The sequence below is a fragment of the Camarhynchus parvulus genome, chromosome 5 (genome assembly GCF_901933205.1).
Source record: "Camarhynchus parvulus chromosome 5, STF_HiC, whole genome shotgun sequence".
In the NCBI taxonomy this organism is placed as follows: domain Eukaryota; kingdom Metazoa; phylum Chordata; class Aves; order Passeriformes; family Thraupidae; genus Camarhynchus; species Camarhynchus parvulus.
In genome coordinates this window covers 26,461,241-26,484,111 of record NC_044575.1, presented here as the reverse complement: position 1 = coordinate 26,484,111, position 22,871 = coordinate 26,461,241, and the positions used below count along the sequence as shown (strand labels likewise).

General features: G+C 39.9%; 1 protein-coding gene across 4 annotated transcripts; it reads left to right on the top strand.

The window, feature by feature from the left end:
* Positions 1–7,905: 7,905 nt before the first annotated feature.
* On the top strand, positions 7,906–21,767 carry DCAF4 (DDB1 and CUL4 associated factor 4). Of its 4 annotated transcripts, XM_030949023.1 has the most exons (14): positions 7,906–7,965; positions 8,251–8,367; positions 9,985–10,082; positions 11,673–11,830; positions 13,143–13,225; positions 13,836–13,938; positions 14,729–14,872; positions 15,568–15,617; positions 16,884–16,963; positions 18,545–18,640; positions 18,756–18,853; positions 19,540–19,716; positions 20,342–20,456; positions 21,370–21,767. In XM_030949023.1, exons 2-14 carry the CDS (start codon positions 8,258–8,260, stop codon positions 21,561–21,563), a joined length of 1,506 nt encoding a protein of 501 aa, XP_030804883.1. In that variant the 5' UTR covers positions 7,906–7,965; positions 8,251–8,257; the 3' UTR covers positions 21,564–21,767. The 4 variants fall into 4 exon arrangements, with proteins under 4 accessions (XP_030804883.1, XP_030804882.1, XP_030804884.1 ...); XM_030949022.1 differs by lacking the exon at positions 7,906–7,965 and having other exon boundaries at positions 7,970–8,367; XM_030949024.1 differs by lacking the exon at positions 7,906–7,965 and having other exon boundaries at positions 8,360–8,486.
* Positions 21,768–22,871: the final 1,104 nt, after the last annotated feature.

The window sequence follows — 22,871 nt, the reverse complement described above, 5'->3', positions numbered from 1 at the left end:
ACACATGGGAGTAATTTAATTTCACTGATTTATCAATGTACAAGGTTCACCCTTCATGTTACGTCTTAGAAATTCCCCTAGACTTTGAACTTACACACAACTCAGTGATAGTCTGTATTTTCCTTTTCTTCCACACTTCTGAAACAATTTGTATCAGAAGTGCTGTTTGCAGCTGTTCTGAAACATCATTCTGAACAAAGATAAAATATGTTTGAGTACTCAAAGTTAGGATGCTCTACCAGCTGATGTAATCACACTTGGCCTTAGGAAAGCAGCCATTTTCTATAAAGAAAATAAGTAAACACTATTAGTCAGCTTACAGTGAGTTTTTACCCAGGTAGAGAAAAAGAAGAAAAAAACTACAACAAACCAAAAACTACATACCACACACAATTAAATCTTGTGGGTAATTAACACAGATCAAACCCTGTGGTCTGGTAGTCTCTGAAAGGCCATGGAAGCTCTTAACCATTTCATATAGAGTTCTGTCATCCTTCCTGATTTCCCACAAGGTTATAGTACAGAATTTATATGATCCTACAGCCAGTTATTTACCTGTTCTTTTTTCTTGGGACCTTCAGAGCTTTCCTGCTCCCAGTTAGAAAGTGCTTTGCTCAGGGAAACAATAGCTCAACCAAGTCCATAAACCATCCTCTATAACCTACCTCTTCTTTCAATTTCCATCCAATCAAGCTGAGAGCTAAAGTTTTGTTAGTTGGTCTTGGTTTTACCAAGACATAGACTTTGAGAAATTAGGTGTTTTGGAACTACAAACTGATATATTACATCTTGTAAGTGAAATAATTATTGCTTCAGTTCTACAAAGCACATAAGCAGTTTCAGTTGTCTTCAGACTTTCAAAGATCATCTTACAAAAGTGTGCTATGACGACCCTATCTGCAGTTTTGTTTTAATTTAGTCATTTATCTTTCTTCCCAGAAATAGTCTATTGTTCTCATTTAGTGTTGTGTGTCTTGTCTAAAATGTTTTCATTTCATTATTTTCCACAAGTACACAAAAATGACAGAGTATAAACTGTGCAGAAAGGTAATTGTATTAGTTTTTACTAATGGGAGTTCCTGCAGTGCTACTCCCATGGGCAGACTTCTGCACTAGGCAAATGCTTTGAAGTTTACAGGCTGCTATCTTTACTGGTAGTCACATGCAACCACAGCTCACTATTCCTGGCTTCTATTCAGTGCCCAGAAGAGCAGCGCTTTGAAAACCAGGTCCTAGGAGGGCTCCACAAAGCAGAGCATCTATGGAGCCAACAATGAAACATTCCAGCGGAATGAGGCATTCCAGTGGACTGGAAGGCAATGTAACAATCCATCATAAATATCAGGGTACACGTGCAACTAGAATGACCAAAAGCACAGCAGTCTAAGAATAAAATTTAAGGCTGAGCCACAATGATACATCTGGAAGCATCCAGAACATATAAATAGTAATATAAATTACTGTATTGTATTACATTATATATTACATAATCGATACATAATTATATTAATCAATATAATGTATATTACCATTTAATGCATATTACTGTATGTTATTGTAGTAATATAGGCATATAAATAGTAAGCAAGACATGAGTAGACAATATACATTATCATTATGAAACCAGGTATCTGCAGATTATCTTCAACTTTCCTTCAAGCCTTTCCCCAATCACCAAAGAAATCAAAGAACCCACACATATCTTCTACAGAATGCAGTATATGGAAACTGCTTTCCCATGGTAACCTTCCCTCCTCCGACCCTTATTCCTTCAGGATATGCTCCTGAAAGTCCTCAAAAGAAACCTGCTCACCCCACTTTACACATCAGTAACAGGAAGCCTCCCACACTGGTCTGCATCGACCAAGCTGAGCTTCTTCCTCCTCCTGCCATGTTCTCCCTGAGAGAGAATTCAGAAGAGAATGAGAGACAAATTCTTACCTCATAAAACTTTCATTCCCTTTCCTTTAAAAAAAGAAAACCAAAAAAACAAACAAAAAAAAAAACCAACCCCAAAAATAAACCCACCCCAAGAAACACTTGAAACAAGAAATTCCAGCACACATCTTCAAAGATGAAGTGTGTGGGGAGGGAGACTAAGGAAGTCACTCCTGCATCATTCAAACAGTATTTTCACAAAGGGAATATCTACAGCACAATACATACAAGACAGTTCAGGAAGCCCATGCTCCAAAACAGTGTTCATTACTGTCCATTTCTGAGAACCACCCTCATGTGATTATAATGCTTCCTTGCAAACAAGTCTCTCCAAATACTTGTTTTCCTCTGTACATGAGCAGAACACAGACTTTGAGAAATGAGGCGTTAGTAGCCCTGTAACACTGTGTCTTTAGTTGGTAGGAACTTCAATGATAAAGTTGTATTCTGAAAGCAAAACACTGACTTCCAGATTGAAGTTTCTGGAGAAGGGTTATTTCCTGCAATATCATCACTCTGTACATTTGTTCAAAGCCTCATGTATTTAATAGAGAAGTCTGCTAAGAAAGATGATTCCTATGGTCTGTGTCACTAATTTTTCTTCCAGTGGGAAATCAGCTGTCAGAGCCCTGACATCTGCTATTGATGTGTAAAAGCAAAACAGTTCACCTCTCTCTGTATAAAAGTACAATCTTAATAGCCAAAGCAGGCAAGGGAGAATACGAAGCAGCACACAAGATTTTGACCCCAAAAGAGAATACTTCCTTGGAGATGCTGACTGGCAAGTTTTAAATACAAGACTAGAAATCAATCTTGTAACTGCAAGCACTTTGTGTATTAGAGGCCCATAAGCCAAACAAATGAGTTTGGAGGAAAAATGAAAAAGCTGCCAGCTGCCACTGCTCTAAAGACAGCATTATTTACACCAGGAACTTGACCTTCCAATGCAGATCTCGAGTTTTCCCCCTATAAAGGGGCAGGACAGCATTATTCAACACAGGTTTCCTCACCATCAGGATATTCTACTCTACAGTGGCTCTGCAAGTTCCAATTCAGCATTGTGGCAATGTAAGCCTTGTTAGCATTCCTACCTGCTTGACAGACTACTTTACTATCTGCAAGCATGATTTTTTACCAAAAAAAAAAATTGACAAAGGAGCCAGTTTTTGTTTTGAACTGACATGTCAGACCTGTAGCATGATAGGAAACATGGCAGAGCACAGACATCTCTGTGTTCAACATCACTTTCAAATCTCATGCCTTCAAGTTAGCATCCTCCCCACCCATACACTGAAATATGTGGTAATGAAGTTCTAGTTTTGTAGACAGAGCTATGTTGATCTATGTGTATACACACACAACTTTCATAAGCCTACATCACCATCAGGACAGGTGAATATCGTTACACATTTAATAGTCCTTTAGACTGGGCCCGCAAGTAATAATGACAGAAGTAAAAAAAGAAACCCACAAAAGACATTTCAGAGTGTTAATTAATGACTCATGCTGCACATAAAATAATTTTTAAGAGATTTAGCTAAAATATCAAAAATGTTCAAAAGGATTACCCATGTATCCAGCACTGCCATTCAAAAGACAGCATGCTATTTTGAAAGAAAAGAGGGCAAACCATGGCAAACAGAAGGTCTCAGAGGGGTTTTACCAGAGACCATCTCTTGGAATGTGCCAGCCCATCTGAAGAGACCCATAACACCACAGCTCCACTTCTACCAATACACAGAACCATGTACATTGTTGGCACCCCCTCATGCCTGCATGTTCTGCAGTCCATCTTCTGATTATAATCAGAAGTCATAAAGTCCCTCCACCAGTGCCATAAATAATTTTTAAATGCCACTTACTTCTGATAAGTTCTACATACAAATTATTATTTTGGATCCACAGGAAAAAGATTAATTAATCAGACTATCCAGTAAATTATGTCTAAGCATTTCTATTAAGGAAAGCATTTAAAAGAAGGCAAGGTCTGACCAGCATATGTCTTACTCCCAAAGATACTTGACTAGAAGAGACTTCAGATGTAGCATCAGAGCAAAATTTGAATGCACATCACTTATATATTTTATATATCATAAATAAAAAAAATATATTATAACTAAAAGACATACATATATAAATACTAAGAACTGACATATCTCACGGACATGTCTTTTATGACCTCTGACCTGCAGGGTAGACAAAGCTGATACCAGGAGAAAGAAGCTTCACCTTCTTACTGAGAGGGAAAGTCTGGCTAAAACATGGAACATCAGTGTCCCTGGACTTTAGGGTTATTACAAAGGGATTCATTGGTGCATTTCTGCTTCTAAAATCGATTCAATACTTGGTACGGAAGACTCTACAGAGCTAAGACACAGTGATTTTGTGCAAGTGCACTGCTGCCCTCTTCTGGGTCAGATCTGATTCGCTCCCGTCCTTAAAACACCCAGCAGACCCTCAAGGGGAGCCGCACCTCCAAGACCATCAGTACCGCTTTGGGAACTCGAGATTTAAACTAGACAGAGTAAAAAAGTGAAACACAACACATACAGAATAAATGCAGGAAGTTACTGATCTTTATACAAACTGAATTGTGATAATTCATCACCTTAATTCCTTAAATTCTACAGCAGTTTGTTCCTTTGTTTAGATGAAAGAATTTTTTCCGAATATCCACCAAAAGGGTTGTCAAGCATTAGGACAAGCTGCAAAAGCAGTGGAGTCATCATTCCTGGAGATATTTAACATACGTGTACATATGGCACTTGGGGACGTGATGTAGTGGCAGACTTGGCAGTGTTCGGTTAGTGGTGGGACTTGATAATCCAAAAGGTCTTTTCCAATCTAACTGATTTTATGACCTAATGCCAGAGAATCCAAAAGTTATTTACTGCATTAACAGCAGAGCCTGTGGGACAACAGGATATTCTGAAAACTAAGATAAAACAGCAAACAGCAACTTTCACAGAAGCTTTGACACTATTATTGCAGAATTGCTGCAGCTCATAATGTAGAGTAAGCAAAAAGTTACACAGACTCTTAAATTGCTTTGATTTCAGCAGTATTAGAACAAACACAAATTTTACTATTAGGCAAAATCCTATTTTTGATTAACCTGCATAAACCCCGGGTAATCCATAGGCCCAGGTACCCTTCCCACTTAGCAAAGTTTAATGAGCTGTTTTACAGAAGCTGAGCTTTAACAGGCAGAACACAGGTTTAAGTCCCAGAAATAATGAGACAAAATACACAGGTTAAGCCTCAGCAAAAGAAGAGCTTAGACAAGCTAATTTTAATTTTGAGATGCAGCTGCTAAGAATGAACACAGGCTCAGACCCTGCAGTTCATCTGAAAGGCAACTCATTAAACTGTAATAATCCTAAATCTACACTCAAACCTCAAAGTCTAATGTTATTGATAAAATTTGGTCTTTACCGAATGTTTGAACATAATTTACAAATACATTTCAATCAACTCAATAAGCATAATCTGAACATATGTATTTAATCAACTACAGGGGAATAAATCCAGTCCCTCAGATCAAGGAAGTAGAAAATCAGCCAAGGTAGACACAGTGGCAGAGTGCATTCCTCCGGGCAGGATGGCCTGGGCCAGTTCATGAAGCAGCCTGAGATGAGCAGCATTAAATTGTTACCAGCAAGAGTGCAGCAATTCCACAAACGCAGAGTGGAAACAACTGGTCACAAAGCAGCTCTCAAACTGCTCACACTTCTGGCCATAAGCTTCATGGAAGTTGGCATTGCTGCACAGCTGTAGGACATCCTACAGCTCCAACCTGAGTGTAGCCCGCAGAACAGGCACTGCACTAGGGAGGCCTCAGCTGAGTAGTGGTATATCCAGCTTTTAGGAACACACTTCAAGGAAAGATCTGTTCTCCATGAAAGGGGTCCAAAAAACGAAGCAAGAATCATCAAAGCTAAAGGCTGCCACCTATTATATCCTAGTGGAATGGTATTCCTGAGGCAGTCTTCAATCTATAGAAAATTTTTCAAAAGGGACATATTTTTCACATTTCAAATATGGAATACAGCTGCAGAGAGCAAGGTAACAAACTGTTTTCTATATCTACAGAAGGAAGAAGGAATAGCAATGATGTTTTTAATCATCAGGAAACCTTTCAGTGAGATATAATAATAAATACTAAAATAAAATAATCAGAATAAACCAAACTAAAAGCCTTTAGGAAGAGGTTAGACAAACTATTGCTAAGGAACAATGTGTGGGTGAAAGTGTGTATTTTACTCGTATATTTTATTTCAATGCATATATGGAAAACCAGTGATCTCTGAAATATTTTCCAGTCTATTAACTTTCATACTAAGTACCTGCAATACAAATGAGAAAACAAATCATTTAATACACTTCTTTCTCAATGGTAACTATTTCAGTCACAGGAATCCCTCAGCTTATAAACAGCATATATTGGTCACAGAACCTTGAATATTGCTCACTGGGTACCAGAAATTAAACAGATTAAACAAAGCTAATGAACAAAGCAGAGTATAACAGTACTTGCAAAACATTAGACATTCTGGACTATTACCCACAAGCCAGGAAATACCATGAAGAAACCACTCCCTAGAAACCTGTGGATGGATGTACCGGCATCAAATTTGCATTTGATCAAGTACCAACACCATATAAACCATCACTTTGTATCCAGTCAACAGCAGTGACAGTTTTAGCAACAGTTCACTTTTTATACACACTTTTCTCCTGTTACTCTATTGAAATTCAAAATTATCTTGTGAAAGCTAAAGATCACTATCACAAAACCACTATGAGAAACAGACCTAACCAACAAAATATGCCTTTGAATTAGACCGTGTTGGTGATCTGACTTTTAAAGACAAAGAAATAAAGCTCACAAACTGTATATGCAAGCCACAGGTGATTTCTTCAACTGTTTCTATCCTTAAGTGAATACTTTCCAAGACTATTTAACTCTATGCATTTTGAACTTAAAACACAGATCACGTGAATGAGAAACAAAAAATACTATCTCCCAAAAATTACTCTCCTGCCAACTAAGACAGCAAATTTGTGCGAAGTCTAAACACCAAAAGCAGCAAAACCCCATTGCCTATTTTCCCAGTACTGGCATTTTTATTTCAACCAAAAAACCCTCACATCTTTTTGACAGCAAAAAGGCTAAACTATTATTTTTCCACAATTATTTTAAGTATAGCTTTTGTTTGTTTGTTTTAGCCTTAATCATTCATTAAGTTAACAAACTCTTTTACAACTCTGGTTACGATTTTCTTTAAAGTCCTAGATGCTAAACAAGCAGGAAGGGGAATGCAATACAAAAACTGCTTAAGGACACCTTTAACAAACTATTAAGAAGAGAAGCGGTTTATTACTGACTGCCAGGGGACGGTGGCCACAGCACACCCTGCTGTGCTCGGAGCAGCCGAGGAGCTGCAGCCCGAGCTCTTCAGCCCACCTTGTACCTCAACACTGCCCACCAGCAGAAGGCTCAAAATAAGAAAAAAAATTAAGCACCAAGGGGCCTCAGCCCGGAGAGTCACTTTCAAGACATTATCGCTTCTGAATTCTTGATAAATTCAGAGCTGTTTTAACAGCCCCTACCCACCCACAGCCAAATGATGGCTTTGAGGGAGCCAGCAACATAAGAGGAGATGCCCTTTCGGTGTCCCCTCGAAGCACGCCACCTCCAGCAAACCCCAGGCTACCTCTGCCCTACGTTGCCTCCCTACCGCGTAAGCAACCCCATCCGCCCCGCATTCGTCCCTGCCGAGCTAAGAGCCCCTGCCAGCCCACACCCTCCACGCCCTCAGCGCCGCACCCCGCGCCATCCGCCTGCACTCAGCCCAGCCCCGCCCCCGCGCGGCGCACGCGCCTGCCAGACCTCTTGCTGTTGGACGGGAGAGCTGTCCGTCAAGTGGCGGGCGCTGCTGAGCACCAGTGAGAGGCGTCCCTGCGGGCGTAGGCGGGGCGCTGGCGGCAGCGCGGACGCGGCGGGGCTGGCGTGGGCCCGGCGCGGTGAGGGACGGGAGGGCGCAGGGAGGCGGTGGGGGACGCTTGGTTATCATTGACCTTCTGCCTTTGGGGTTTTGGCTTCAGCGCTGCGGGCTGAGCCGCGGAGCTGGTCCGGGACTAGTGGGGAAGTCCACAGGCGTAGGAGACCGTCTGTGCTGCGGGCTGTCGGCCGGCCTGGTCGTTACAGGTTGAAAGTGTTCGAAAAGAGGCCGCATTAAGAGACTTGTCTTGAGTGCTGAGCCGTTCCAGGCAAGTAGGGGTGAGATACGTGTGTATGTTTGCTTTAAGAGGAGAAATGCGGAGGAACTACCGTCGAGGCAAGGAGAGGCGTGGGTGGAGCAGTCACAAGCGCGGCCACCAGCCCCACCGGCACAGGAGACCCGGTCACAACAACCGCGCCCAAAGGCAAGTACAGGCAGCTTGTGCTTAGATGGGCTAAGCCGATGGATCTTTTGCCTAATTAAGTGTGTAGAATGGTGACTTTCTGGAACCGAGAGGGTTGCCACCTGAAGATCTAGTAGACAGTAAGTACTTCTGGTACGTCTGTCATCTCTACCGGGAGTGGAATTGTGCTGATTCCTGGAAGTTTATTGTGTGTTCACTACTGTACACTGATTTTAAACTGAGATACAGTTCCATGAGCCAGTCCTTTCAGCTATGCATTATCCATAAACCTTTCATCGATATGCAGAGATGGTTCAGGGAAGAAAAATATAATCACTTAATTCTACCTGCCTGTTTATTTTAATCTTGAGTCTACTGGTGTAAAATCTGTCATTAAAGGATCTTCCTGAATGTTTGAAAGCATGGTAAGTAATGTGGTATTATCACATCTAACAGATGAGGAAAATGAAATGAGGTCTCAGGAATTATACCTGCCTTGAAAACTGATCCTTTCAGAAAACACGTTTTATATTTTATAACCTACAGTTGCCTATATTTGAGCTGGTTTTATGGTTGCTTTTTCATTCCCCTGTTCTTTCCTTAGTGCCTCTTGCAGCGCTAATGCTTTGCTTTAATATACCAAGGTGTTTTTTTTTTTTAACCTATTTTTAGGAAAAGAGACACATGTATGGGTTGCCACACTAGTTGTACTTGTGTAAGAAAACTTAGAAATGCAAATGGACACTGCTTCAGTGAGCAGAATTAAAAGAGTTTTCTTACAGAGCTTTAAAGTTAAGTGCTTGGATGTGATCTGGGGTGTTTTTCCCCTGGTATACCTGTTGTGTCCTTTAACTGTTTTCAGAGTTGTATAATCAAACCGCAGTAGAGCTGGTATTAGAGTGTCTTTGTCATTTTCTTTTCAATAAATTATGGCTCTTGCAAAACAGCTTCACCTATTGCTTTTAAGATGACATGTAATAAGTAAGAATTGTACAGGTGATTCAGAAAACATCCTAGTGGAAATTTGCTCATGAATATTGAATATGCTCATGTATATTAGTTTGAAAAAAGGAAAGCTGCAGTTACCCCCAGTAATGTTTGTTAGAAAAGCAGAGGCTTTTCTTGGAATTTTCCTGAATATTTGAAAGCATGGTAAGTAAACTTTTAAACTTTTGTTTATTTTGCATGTTTCTAAACCTCATCAGTGAAATTCTTGTTATGGAGAGAATGACAAAACATTTCTGACCTGACATCAGTGTTTTACCTACACTGTCTCTCGTTTTGTGCTGTGAAGACTTGCATGCTTTCAGGAGTGGGCTGTTTGTTTAATGTACAATCGCCCAGTTAATCTTGTGCTAAAAAAAGTTAGAGGCACTTGCAGAATCAACAGCAACCTCTAATGTATTAGCAAGTACTTTAAGGCTGGTATCAGTAATGTTCTTGAGAAATTTTTAAGCTTAATATTTTTCACTGTTTTATTTTCATAGTTTTATGTATGGTGATATGCAGAATATGCTATCAGAGCACTGCATAATGGTATTCCATTGATGTCAGTAACAATCTGCTTTCTAGTCTCTTTGTGGGAAAGATGTGTGCGGCAATTGTGAGCCTATCTTGAAAGCAATGCTATTTTTTTAGTCTGGAACAAGAAGAGCCACAGACCCCTGTCAATGCAGGTCCCAGCAGCAATGAGGATCCTTCTTCATCCAGTTCAGCGCAGAGCTCTGTAGCACCAGGTAAGAGATGGTGTTTATAGGTCAAAAGTCAGTTCCTATGTGCTGATTGTATGAAAAAAGTAGTAGTAGCTGTATTAATAATCTGGTGTGACAGGAACCATACAAACAGTAAAGTTTGTGGAGAAAAGTAACATCAGGTGATACAAAAAGATGTAGTAAGTAAGGATCTAGAGAACAGAGCCAAATCACTTTCAGGCCCACAAATGCTTCTCGTTTTTGAAAACTTGTGTGCTTAGCCAAGTTGATATAAACTGAAAAAATGCAATTCTTTTTCCCTCCAGAAATGCTGCTTTAGGAAGAAAATTAACTGCTAAGGAAGCAAATAAAATAAGAGAGTATATAAAAAATTATAGCTTGCGCCTTTCAAAAGACTGAGTAACTGAACACAAGAATCCACCACTTTGTGGGGTGTCTCTTGTGTGGTGTGTCTCTTGGTGCCTTCAGTGTACTTTGTAGTCTGTAATAAATAGACTCTGGCTAAATACTTGTTCATTTACAACAAATGATGAAGTAGCAGTGCTGTTGAGAAAGATGTCCTGTTTACATTCTGGTTTCCTGACTCATTAAACAATGCTAGCAAAAACTAAGCCAGTGTGAACATACACTTCTGTACAACAGGAGAGTCCTGGAACAACACTTGAGTTTAAAGAGATGGTTTTTGTATATCACTGTTTTGTGTTGTGAACATGCTAGGAGATGTATCCTGCAAGACATTTATTCCTGTGTAGTTACTGTGTAACTACTAAATGTAGTGTGCTTTTATAAACTTTACTGATTCATTGACTAACTTCTTATTTTCACTGACCTGAAAAAGTTTTGGTCAGTTGTGGCTAAGCTGAAACCTAAAAGATGCAGACAAGGAGCTGAATGGTAAGCAGCTGCAAAAAGAGGATACTTGAAATGAAATTTCTGGTAGTAAATAAAGTTTTAAATAAAAACTCTTGAAATGAAATGTTAACAATTGCCTCTGAATAAATTTCTTTGTTTTGAGACAATCTGTCAAAGTATTTTAAATGTCATAGTATTTTACTTGTCTGCCTCTGCATTCACACAGACAGTGAAGCACTAAAATTGAGTGTTTCTCGTCCCAGTTTATCTTTGGAAGGAGCCAAATGTACTCTTGATTTTATCTAAATCTCTCCTGTGTGCTGAAGAAAAAGTGTCTTGTTCTGGGAAGTGAATCACTTTATTTGAGTTTATTTGATACCTCATTGTAATTTTTTTTGCTGTCCTTCCAAGTCTTTTAACTAAGAATGTCCCCTCGTGATTTATTTATAACGAAAGACCATTTTTGTTCTGCAACAGAACCTTTCTTTTGTGCTTTTCTGATTGGTCTGAATTTCCTCTTGATCAGTGGTGACATGCCTTCTGTAGCTGTGTAAGAGCTACAGATAACCTTGTTTTTTCTCCTGTAATTTGCTCGTCTGTTCCCACTCTGTGTATCATGCTTGGGACGTACTGGGAGCTAGAGCTTTGGGTCTCACAACTCTCACATTCATATGAAGACATGGAATATCAAAGAGCAATAAACAAACTTAGCTATCCATCTGATTTTGCCACTTTTTCTCCCCCATGTCTCCCCCACTGAAGAACTGCCAGGATTTTATTATGACCCAGAAAAGAACCGCTATTTTCGCCTGCTTCCTGGGCATAATAACCACAACCCACTCACCAAGGACAGCATTCAGCACAAGGCAATGGAGTGCAAAAGACTGAGACTCTTAGAAGAGGAAGAAAAACAGCATCAGGTATGTTTTGAAAAAGATTGCAATTAGGCTTTATTGTACTCTGGCCCAGGACAGAATATAAATCAAAGACTTAAAGTTCAGACAATTTCTTTTTCTGCTAAGAATGAAGTCCTTGAAGCCTTTTGTTCGGCTTTTCCACACAGGAATGAAGTCAAGTCATTACAAACAAAAAAATCTATAAAGACAGAGAAACTGTGCTTGGAATTGCAGGGAATTGCAGTTGTCCCGACAGTTACACTTGAGTCAGGATATTGGATGCCAGGTTTCAAGTTCCTGCCTTGAATTGGCAAAGCAGGGTCTTGATTTACAAGTTTTTCACATTTTTAATAAATTTATTTATCATATTCCTGGACCTTGAAGAAACAATACTAATCATAGTTGGTGGAAAGCTTTTTCTTGAAGAACTTTTTTTGACAGTTAAAATCAAGGCAGGTCGTATGTTTATGTCTGGAAAGCCTGTGTGCTTTTCTTCATAAAGTTTTACAGTGAAATTAATGCTGATGCTGCATGTTTGTAATGTGGGTAAAATATCTAACAAGGATGCTTTTTCATTACCTGAAAAACATGTCTTACAATTTTACAAATAACAGCTCAGCTTATATGCTATCATTTGGAAGAAGTGAACAGCGTTCTTTTTCTTAAGCAATGAAGTTCTCCAACTAGGTCTTCAGTGTAAAGAACATTTTGACTCTCAAACACTTGCTTTGTCTGACCATTACCAAAAAGATTTCTTACTCCGTAATTCTGCTAAATACTCTATCCCTTGATCTCCTCAGAAGGTGTTTGCATTAAATTCTAAAAGGTTTGTAAATCGTGGAATGGAATCACAGAATGACTTGGGTTGGAAAGGACCTTAAAGTTCATCTAGTGCCAACCCCAGTGCTGTGGGGGGAATGGAAATGGAATGGAACAGTAAGACTGCATGTTTAATATCAGTCTCATTGCGATAAAAGATTTTGGTGTATAAGAAGAATTTGAGGTGTTGTCATGAAACCAGAAGGTGATTTTACACCTCCAGGTGGTACTGCTGATTATGTAGAGTGAAGACAATGGCTGTTGGGGTATCATATTTTTTCTCCAGGTTCTGTATTTACAGAAGCACTCCACATCTCACAGGAGTATATTCTTGTCTACTTACTGTAGTAGATCGGGGAGATGGTGCTGGAATGTGTTTTATATGTTCTGAAAATTTTAATGTGTGTAGGCTAGAAGAAGTAGTTTTCTAAACATCCCAAACATCAAAGACCCACAGCCATGTTTGAATCTTAAGCAAGTAAATAACTGAGTACAGTTCCATGTTACTCTCTTCCAGAAAACAACAAGGGCTGGACTGAACTCATCTGTGCTGTTACAGAAAAGGCAGCTGGGTTCGCTCACCCCCACAAGTTATTGCAGGTACAGTGATTTGATTTATCTTCTGTTTGCAGTGCCAAGTTCTGCTGTTAGTGCAACTGTTTCTGTCAGGTTTTCTTGGATTTCTTACTGTTTCATTGGGATGAGGAGGAACATATTTCTTAAAGCCAGGAAAAAGGTTATATTCTGTAATAATCAGATTACTAAAATGTTGAGAATTCAAATGAGGAAGTTGTTTCCCAATTTGACTTCAAAAGAAGTTCATTTTATGTATGTATATTGATATGCTGTTTTGTCACATTGTACTTTATGAGTATAGCGCAGCTTTTTTAGCGTAAGTCCTTTCAACAGACATGACCATTCCCTTGCCCCCCATGAGAACAGCAGAAGGCAAGTTAAGTTAGTAACTTGCTGTTCTAAACTAAAGATGTGCTGGGGTTCAAAACAGTGGGATGAAATTCCATGCATGTGGAAGATGCACATATTCATAAGTTATGCAAGTTAAATTTCAGCATGCTAGTTATTCAGGTATTTTCTCTTCAGTGATTGAGAAGCATTCTATATCCTGGCCAGAATTCTTTTCATATGCATTAAATTTAGGCTTACCTGAATTCTCTCTTCAACCCCCTCACCCTCCTACCTGCTTTTGCAGGCTAGTCCATGAACTGAAAGTGAACTGCATGCAGAGGAGGAAGATAGAAATTCACAGTCCGGATTCCTCAGTTACTGGAACCAACAATTTTAAAATCATTGTGGTATGTTATGAGAAATGATAAGTCTTTAGGATAAAGAGAGCCTGTCTTCAGTGAAAATTCAGGCTCTTGTAATCAAATCACACAGGTCAAATGTAGCTTTTAAAGATATGTTATTCCTTCTCTGTCAGTTCTTAAAATCTGTGCTCAGTAACCTTAACAGGTAGGGAGAGGCTGTTCCTTTCTTACAAAGGAAAATTATAAAAAAGGTGGGATAGGAAAGCATTTTTTGTTGGTTGTTTTTTGGTTTTTTTAATCTGATCAACATGTTCTCTTGGAAGTAAGTAGAAGTTGAGTGGATCATTATTGTGGGGCTGGGAGGAGGAGTGGAGAGGATCAAGAAGAAGAAGAAAAAATGAAAGAGGAGAATTTTGGGAGTGGCAAAGCCTGTGGTTCAGAGAATCTAAGTAAACATCAGTAATCACTTTACATTTCATGATCTTTCATAGACTATATAGGAAGCTCTCCAGGACCAGCTCCTGGCCTTGTAAACAGAGCACTGCATAGATAGCTGAAGCCAGAAGGGACTCAGAAACAGTGTAAGTGTATAGAATTGTTAACATTGGAAAGATCATTTATTGTAAGCCAAGGACTGAATCCTTTTCTTATCCCCATTTTTTCCCTGCATGCATTTAAAAGGAGTTGGCCACTGATTTTAGAGGTGAATGGAAAGCAGATGGTGTTAAAGGGATCAGAATTAATGTGTTGTTTCATTTTAGACTTAATGCAACTCCTCAAGCTGTTTTTCCTGTAAGTTTCCAGTGAGTGTGACCGGTAAGCTTTTATTTTGCAGGCAGATGTTGCTTGTGAACGAATATTCACTGTGAACGATGTAGAGCATGGAGGATGTAAATATGGTATCATCAATCTCGGCGGTTTGGGGAAGGAGTCTCTCACTGTGGAGATGTATGACAACCTCTACTTCACAAACCGCAAAGTACTGCTTTCTGTTCCTCCTTCCTTTGGTGGTTGCTTTCTCAGAACGCTGGTCTTGGGAGGTTCAGGTGGAAGTGCCATAAGGGTTCAGGAAGGGGCTAGGAGAAGAGAATGGAAGAATCTAGAGATGTGAAACTTGGGTAAATACAGAACCACAGTAAACCTGAAAGCGGTCAGTACCAGTAATAGTTGTCAGGAATGTTACACTACAATTGGAATGGAGGACTACATAGAAGTACCAGCTTCCAAGGATAGTGATTACTTTAGACTTCGACTGTAGTTAGCAAAACTGAAGTTTGGCTATCAAAACTACCAAGATTTGCATGCTTCTTTCTTAAAAACAATTTTGGGAAACTGTGTTTATCCTTAAAGTTTTCCCTTAAACTGTGTTTATCCTCCTTTAAATATGAGGCGTATTTAAAACAGGTTTTCATGATTTCTTCATGTTCAGGTTCTGTCAGGGATGGTCTCTTGAATAAGATGTACTTGGTGCTTTAGTCTGTGTTTGGTCAGACTTCTTAATGCTGTTCTGTTGTTATGAGTATGAAGCTGAAATGCTTGTGCCCCATTACTGAGTTATTTAGGGGGCTGAGGAGTTGTGCCCAGTGCCTAATTTTATGTCATTTTTGCATGGAAATAATCTTTCCTTAATTGAATTACAGATCACAAAAGTAGTATGTCTTCTTCTCTCTGAAGGTGAACTCTGTGTGCTGGGCATCACTGACTCATCCAGATTCTCATGTTTTATATCCTTTAAAAAAAAAATCAGAATTGTCATTCAGGTTTTACAAGTCTGCATCATGCTTCACAGAAAAACTAATTTAAGGAATACCTCTTCTGTAGTTCCCCCAGAAGATAAGTTTTCTGGAAAACAGCAGAAATAAAGAAAATCAAAATATATTGGAATTTCTGAGGCAGATGTATGATTCTGTTACAGATAAATGTAGAATTGTTCCCATGTTAATGTTAAATGAAAGACCATGTTTTCTGCCGTGGAGAATTCCCACTTCATTAACAGTGTATATAAATGCCATATCCAAAATTATATGATGTTTGGAAATTGGCTGAGGCAAAAGAACAGGAGCAGAGCGTTAAGGCAACAACCTTTTTCTGAAGTGAACCTTTTTGAAAGTGGGATGGTTCATTTGTGTTTAAAACCATCCCTGTATTGGTAGGGGTGAGAGGAGAATGGGAGCAATTCAGTAGCATCACCTGCAACTTTCAGAGCATGTTCTGCAGGTCTGACTTGAAGAGTCCAATAGATACAGTAGAGGAAGCAGTAATGAACAGTGCAGAGCCCAGAAGAGTAGGGGAAAAAAAACTGAATTCTGACATAGGAGATGGCAGACAACAGGTGTGTTATAAAGTGCCAAAAGAAATTACACAGAAAAGTATGGAATGGCCTGTGTGAAAAGCCAGGCAATTCCAGACCAGCCCATCAGGGGCAGGAGCTCACCAGGTGTGCACACAGTTGGGGATCTGTTCAGGATCACTTATTTTGGTGGGTTTGTGTTTTCCCCCAGTTGAGTTACAGATTTACCCCACTGAACTTGAAATGCAGCTTTCAAATTCTATTTGTACCTGGTATAGTCTTCATTAAATATTTAAGTGTTATCTAAAGTGAATTTTCCTTGCCTCCCATTTTTCCAATTAACCTCCATAAAAAACAGATCTATATTAATGCAGTGTCATCAACATGAAAAAGTGAGAATGATCTATATAGGCCATGATTATTTTTTATTTTTCCTATCACTAGTAAGATACAACAGTACTGTCTTATCTTTCTGGTAGTGAAAATACACAAGCAAGAATTTGAGTTCTTCCTAGCTCATTCCTATGAAAGAAGTGAAGTGTCACAGCTTAGTTGTAAACTGTAAAGCACATCAGAGGTCTCGAGGAAAAGTGTTGTGAGCTGCAGCTGTGTCAGGGCATCTTGCTTTTCCCATTTATAAATATTAGGCAGCCTGTTCTGTTCTAGGGAGAAATCAGTTTTCCTTAACTCACTTCAGCAAGCTGTGTCTCATGGGAATTGCAGAAACACCAGGCTGTGCCAGTCTGCTTCCAGCATCATTGTTCAGCAGCACTAACCCAGGTAGAGTGTTTCTGTTGGATTTTTGTCTCCAAGTTTTGGTAGCAATTATATGGAGAGAGCACAAATGAAAGGTTATTTTAGCGTTCTTTTTCAGTAGTTGGTGAGACTGTTGTATTCCTGTAAGATTAAAACAGCTTAAAAAGTGAAATGTTGATGAAAGAATTTGAGACTTAATTAGCAAGCAGTATTCAGAGCCTTAGTTTATTTTTAGCTGCTGCAGTACTTGGGCAGGAGAACACCTCACTTGTAAAGTAAACACTTGAGATTTTTCATGAGAAGCTTGGCCTGTAATTAATATGCAGAGGCTGCACACAGCAAATACTTACATTTCCTTATAGAATGTCCAGAGCCACTGCAGAATCCCTTCTCATAGCAGCTGCTCAGGAATGCTCAGTGCATAAATCAAAGGTGTAAAGCTGGTAAATATCTCGGCCCAGAGCTCCTTGTACAAGCTCCAGTTGTATGGAAACTTGACTGACTGGGAGAGTACCACGTCCTAAGTCTGGCTGTAGCTGATCTATTGTGTTGAATGTTCTTGGGGGCAGGACTTAATTAATTGGACCTTCTTGATAGATGTTAGAATTATGCTTCTTCAAGTCACAGAGTACAGTGCTCTAATCTGGCTTCCATTCAAACATGATCAGTTAAATTTATACAGAGGAAATCTGTGATAGATAAGAGTAATGGACTAATTTTAAAAATTTAATGTCTTACTATATATGCAGCCATTAAAAAATTTGCATAGTCAGCATGAACTTGAATGAAGAGTCACTGAGGGTGGATGGCTACTAGGCCAGCATACCCAGTTGCTCTGTGAAAGATTTTAAGCCCTTCACCATAATTAGCTGCTGTTAAGTTCCACCAAAGTCCTCTTGTCTAGTATATCCTATTGACTGTTCAGGTATTTCCAGATTTGATTTCCTTCACTCTCCTAAAGAGGTGTTTTGTGGGAGCCTTGCTGAGTAGATGCCAGGAGAAAAGTAGAACTTAGCCTGTCTAAAACTATGTTATCCATCCATTCTTGTTCATGTCACCTGTGCTACATGACAGATGTATGTGTGATGTGCATGAAGGAAGTGAAAACTAAGGATGTAGTCTGCTAATTGGCATAAATTCTGTGCAGGGGCTGCATGAGTAAGAGTCAAATCTAGGGTTTTATTACTTAATCATTTTTGTAAAAATAAGCAGGCATAGTACAGGTTAGGCTTTGGCTAATCTATAGTTTATGAAGTAAATGTTTTGTATTTCTAGCCCACTCATCTTTTAAAAATGGCTTACTCAGTGCTATAAGGCAAGTGTTACTTTCCTCTTTCCTGCCATGGTGAGCCCTCTGACTACTGAATAAATTTCACAGTCTCTCAATATCATCTATTAACATAGACTGTAGGAGTCCCACTTACAGTCATGAACTTCGATTTCTGTTTCCTTGTCTCTTGAGTACCAAAAGGACACTAACTGGGTAACACTTCCTCTGCTTCAGACTGAAATGTTACAAGAAATGTGGCAATCTAAGAACCTTTCTGAGTTATCATCCTGTCCTAACATTTTATGAACACTTCATGTGTTGCTCCTGTGTTGTAGGAGATCGACCTGGAATGCTGTGCAGTTTCAAGATATCCACTGCCTGGTCCTGTGCTTGGTGCCTGAATCCCCAAGCAGATAACTGCTTTAGCACAGGTGATCTATCTGCAAGGCTAGCAACCCCCTCTGTCTCAGTGGGAAAGACTTCTTCTATCCATCTCCCAGCTGCTACACAAATTACAGCTAAACTAATATCATCTGTCTTCCTTAGGCCTGACACGACGAGTTCTTGTGACCAATGTAGTGACAGGGCATCGTCAGACATTTGGAACCAGTAGTGATGTCCTGGCACAGCAGTTTGCCACACAGGTAGGGAGAACCAGACACCATTTTTTCAGAGCACTTCTTCATTGGTGGGCTCTTTATTCTCTTTGGGGCAGGATTCCTCATGCTGTACATAAGGCTGTGATGACAGCTGCTGTTGGGTGGCTGTTCCACAGCAGAACTGATGGGGTCTGATGCTCACACACAATTGAATAGCAACAAAAATATTATCTGATTTCAAACTGTGGCAACAGGGGCAATTTTTGTTAAGATTACAGAGGTTAAAAGACAAGGAAGTACAAAGAGCACAGTAATAACATGTAAAATTGTTTTGGTTTTGGCAAATAACCTCATTCTAGTAACACTCAGTGTATTGCCTCCATCAAGAAGGAGAAAGTCCCTATAAAATATCAATGGACTTGTTCACAAAGAATTAGGATGATAAAATATGAGGAATATGAGAATTCCAGTTTCTGTTTTGCTGTTATGTTAGACTGAGTTCCTGCTTACCTAGGCAAACTTTTAGAGCTAAAGTAAATAGCTGAGGTTTAAATGGAGCTTAATGAATTTGCTGAAAAATGCTTTACTGTGTAATTAAAATTCTGCTTCTTAATGCATCTGTTAAAATAATTTGACAACTAGACAAAAGCATGACAGAGGCTCTGTCTGTGTAACTTGTAAGACCCTTGCAGATGTTACACAGTATGCTCCTTTCTCTGGGATTCTCCCAGACCCCAGTGCTGTACAATGGCTGCCGTTCGGGTGAGATTTTCAGCATTGATGTACGCCAACGTAACCGCAAGGGGCAGAGCTGGAAAGCAATTCGTCTCTTCCATGGCTCAGCAGTTACATCTATTCACCTTATGGAGGCTGAACATTACCTGATGGCAGCAGATATGGCTGGAAAGGTATGCTTTTGTTGTGTTTAGGATATTCTGTTCCTTTCAGTATCTGGGAATTCACAGGTACTTATCCCACTCCCAAGGACAGATGTCTGCTCTTAGTATGTAGTATGGAACTGGGTGGTAGTTCCATTTATGGGTCTTCTTCCAGAGCCCGTTATTTATCACAGAATGATTTGGGTTGGATGGAAACTTAAAGATCATCTGGTTCCAGCCCCCTGTCATAGGCAGGGACGCTTTCCGTTAGACCTTCATCCAACCTGGTCTTGAACACTTCCAGGGATGGGGCATCCACAGCTTCTCTGGGCAGCTTGTTTTAGTCACTCACCACCTTCACATTAAAGAGCTTCCTAATATTTAATCTGAACCGACCCTTCTCTGTTTAAAGCCATTCCCCCTTGTCCTATCACTACATACCCTTATAAGTTGACCCTCTCTGGCTCTCTTGTAGCCTCCTTCAGGAGGAGGCTGCTTTTGCAGGCTGAATTCTCTCAGCCTGTCTCCACAAGAGAGGTCCTCTAGCCCGCTGATCATCTTCATGGCCCTCCTCTGGGCATGCTTCAACACATCCAACCTTGGTGTGCTCTCTACTTTAATGTATCCTCTCTCAAACAATTTCTTCAACTTGCAGATAAAACTGTGGGACCTAAGAACAGCAAAGTGTGTGAAACAGTACAAAGGTCACCACAATGAATATGCTCTTCTCCCTTTGCATGTAAATGAGGAGGAAGGACTTCTTATAGCAGGTACGTTGACTTTTTCCCCTCTCTGTTTGTATAGTGTATGGTAGTGATTTTCTTAAGCCTGAGGGGTGTTTCTTAGGTACAGCTGTTAGAAGCTATAAACTTAATTCTTTAAAATTCAGAAAAAACTTAGCCTTAAACATACTGTAATATACTATGAAAATTATGTTATGGATGCATATCTACTGTAATCAATCCTGTGAGGTGCTACAGCTTAATCTGCTGCGTCCTGCAAAAGTCCTATTATCCTTTCCACAATATGTCTCAAAAGTAGAGCAGAAAATACTTGATTTCAAAATTCAGGGAAACAACATGTAAACAGGAGACTTGGTGATAACTTTATATAGAGACTGCATATCTTTAGCTGGTGCTAAAGTGGAGAATGTGGTGATGGACTGAAGAATTGTCATGTGAGCCTGACTCCTTGTAAACTGTTTATACCACTCATTCATTTTGAATACTCCCAGTTACACTCAGATTTTTGTATTACTATATTCTGGGTGAGGGCAGGAAAAATAGCAATAGATGAAACAAAACCCTTATAGTGTAGCCAAGCTTCATAAAGTCACACTGTAAAGACAGTGACCTCCTTTCCTTGGATATATCAGTGTGGTGGAATAATAAGAATTTTTAATGTGACTGAATTTTTCTCCCTTTTTTGGCTTAGGAGCTTGATAAAGGGAAAAGCTAATTTACTGTACCTTTAATTACCTAATAGGAAATGTACATTTTTCCCACTCTTGTAGTATTCAGTGTAAATTTTTTGTTTTGTAAATTATGGATAAGCACTTTGCCTCGTGTGGGTGTAAAAATATTCAGAGTGTTTTCTCCATAGCCCTCCTGCTTCTGTGGTGATAATATTGCAGAACCATGTAAAGTCCTTTTTGTGAAATGTTGGATTTTGCTTTCCTCCCAGTTGGTCAGGATTGCTACACCCGAATCTGGAGTCTCCAAGATACTCATCTGCTTAGAACCATCCCTTCTCCCCACCCATCATCCAAAGATGCCATTCCTAGTGTGGTGTTTTCTTCAAGACTTGGGGGTAGCCGAGGAGTTCCTGGCTTACTCATGGCTGTCAAACAGGATCTCTACCACTTCTCCTATAACTGACATATTCTCTTCAGACCTGGTCTACAAAGCTGCCAATCTATATGTGACTTCAGAATCTTTACACCAGTCACCAAGCTGTTGAGTCATTATATGCTGCTGTTGCATCTGCTTTGCTCATCTAATTGTGAACCTCCTTGAGGAGTTCAGTAAATCTTGCTGTATACATACATCTCAGACTTCTTGTAAATAAAAGCTGAACACTGATTAACTGTAGGCAAGATTCAGTCTCCCTGAAATCTAGCTGTAAGCCTACCAAGTAGGTAGCTTTAAGAGACTCTGTTGTGCTAGCTGAATGTACTGTCAAAAGGCACTAACTTGATTCTAGTTTGGTCACCTAACCTTTAGCTGTGGTCATATCTGCCTCAAGAAGCAGGCTGGCCCAGCAGAGTGAAGCAGCTGATGTTGAGAAGCTGAACACTGTAAGTGTTCTGGGGCAGTTTGGAGTAGCTTTGGTTGGGGTTCCTGCAACTGCCACTACTCCACCTTGAAAGCAGTTGGTCGGAAGCAACCATGCTCCATGGCTGGAAACAGTTCAAGGAACAGCTGTTTTCCTCACCCCTGCTGTCAGTCCTTTTTGCTGGATCATACTAAACTTTGTGCCTTTCAGATGATGGTAGCATGTGACTACCCTGCCACGATTCCTGTAGAAAGCAGCAGGCATGGAGTAAAGCCCCTTTTCTGGTCCAGTAGCAAAGCTGAATGCCCTTGTTAATTTATCAGGGTTTCCTAACCAAGTGCACATCCCTGACATGTAGTTTGGTCAGCAGTCTGGAAGGGCGGGCTTGCTCATGCAGCTGTAGCAGGACAGAAGCCCACACATTTGTGATTTGGAATCACCTGTGCAAAGTCAGTATACAGAGGTACAACTGGGCCCTAAGGTGCAAAGTTGTAGGACCAGGTCACAGTAACTGGATACCATATATGTATTTGAGAACTAATTTCTCCTCTCACAACCTTCAGGCCTAAGCAATGTGCTTGCTGTTCCAAGAGACTGTGTTCTCAGGAATTCTTCTTGCTCACCAACACACCAGTGTTGTGTGGTGACATCCTAACCTTTCTTTGTATTTCATTCACCCATAAATCTATACGGAAGACAATAGAGCAGGAAAACTCTCCTCTTGGGAGCAGTGTCAAAACTTTACAGTGTGAATATATTCTATATAGTCAGAAATAGCTGCTGCAGGGTAATCAAGATGAATCCCAGCAAATACTCAAAATAGTGTCTTCCCTCTTTGAGGATACATTCAAAACCCCCAAATTTTTCTTCTATCCCATTAACAGCCAACTTGTGTTTTCCCATGGGCAGAC

Coding starts and splice junctions, on each gene's coding strand:
- DCAF4 (XM_030949022.1), top strand. CDS start 8,237: ATGTTTGCTTTAAGAGGAGAAATGCGGAGGAACTACCGTCGAGGCAAG. Junction 13,939..14,728: donor ACAATTTTAAAATCATTGTG/GTATGTTATGAG, acceptor TTTATTTTGCAG/GCAGATGTTGCTTGTGAACG. Junction 18,854..19,539: donor CACAGCAGTTTGCCACACAG/GTAGGGAGAACC, acceptor GGATTCTCCCAG/ACCCCAGTGCTGTACAATGG.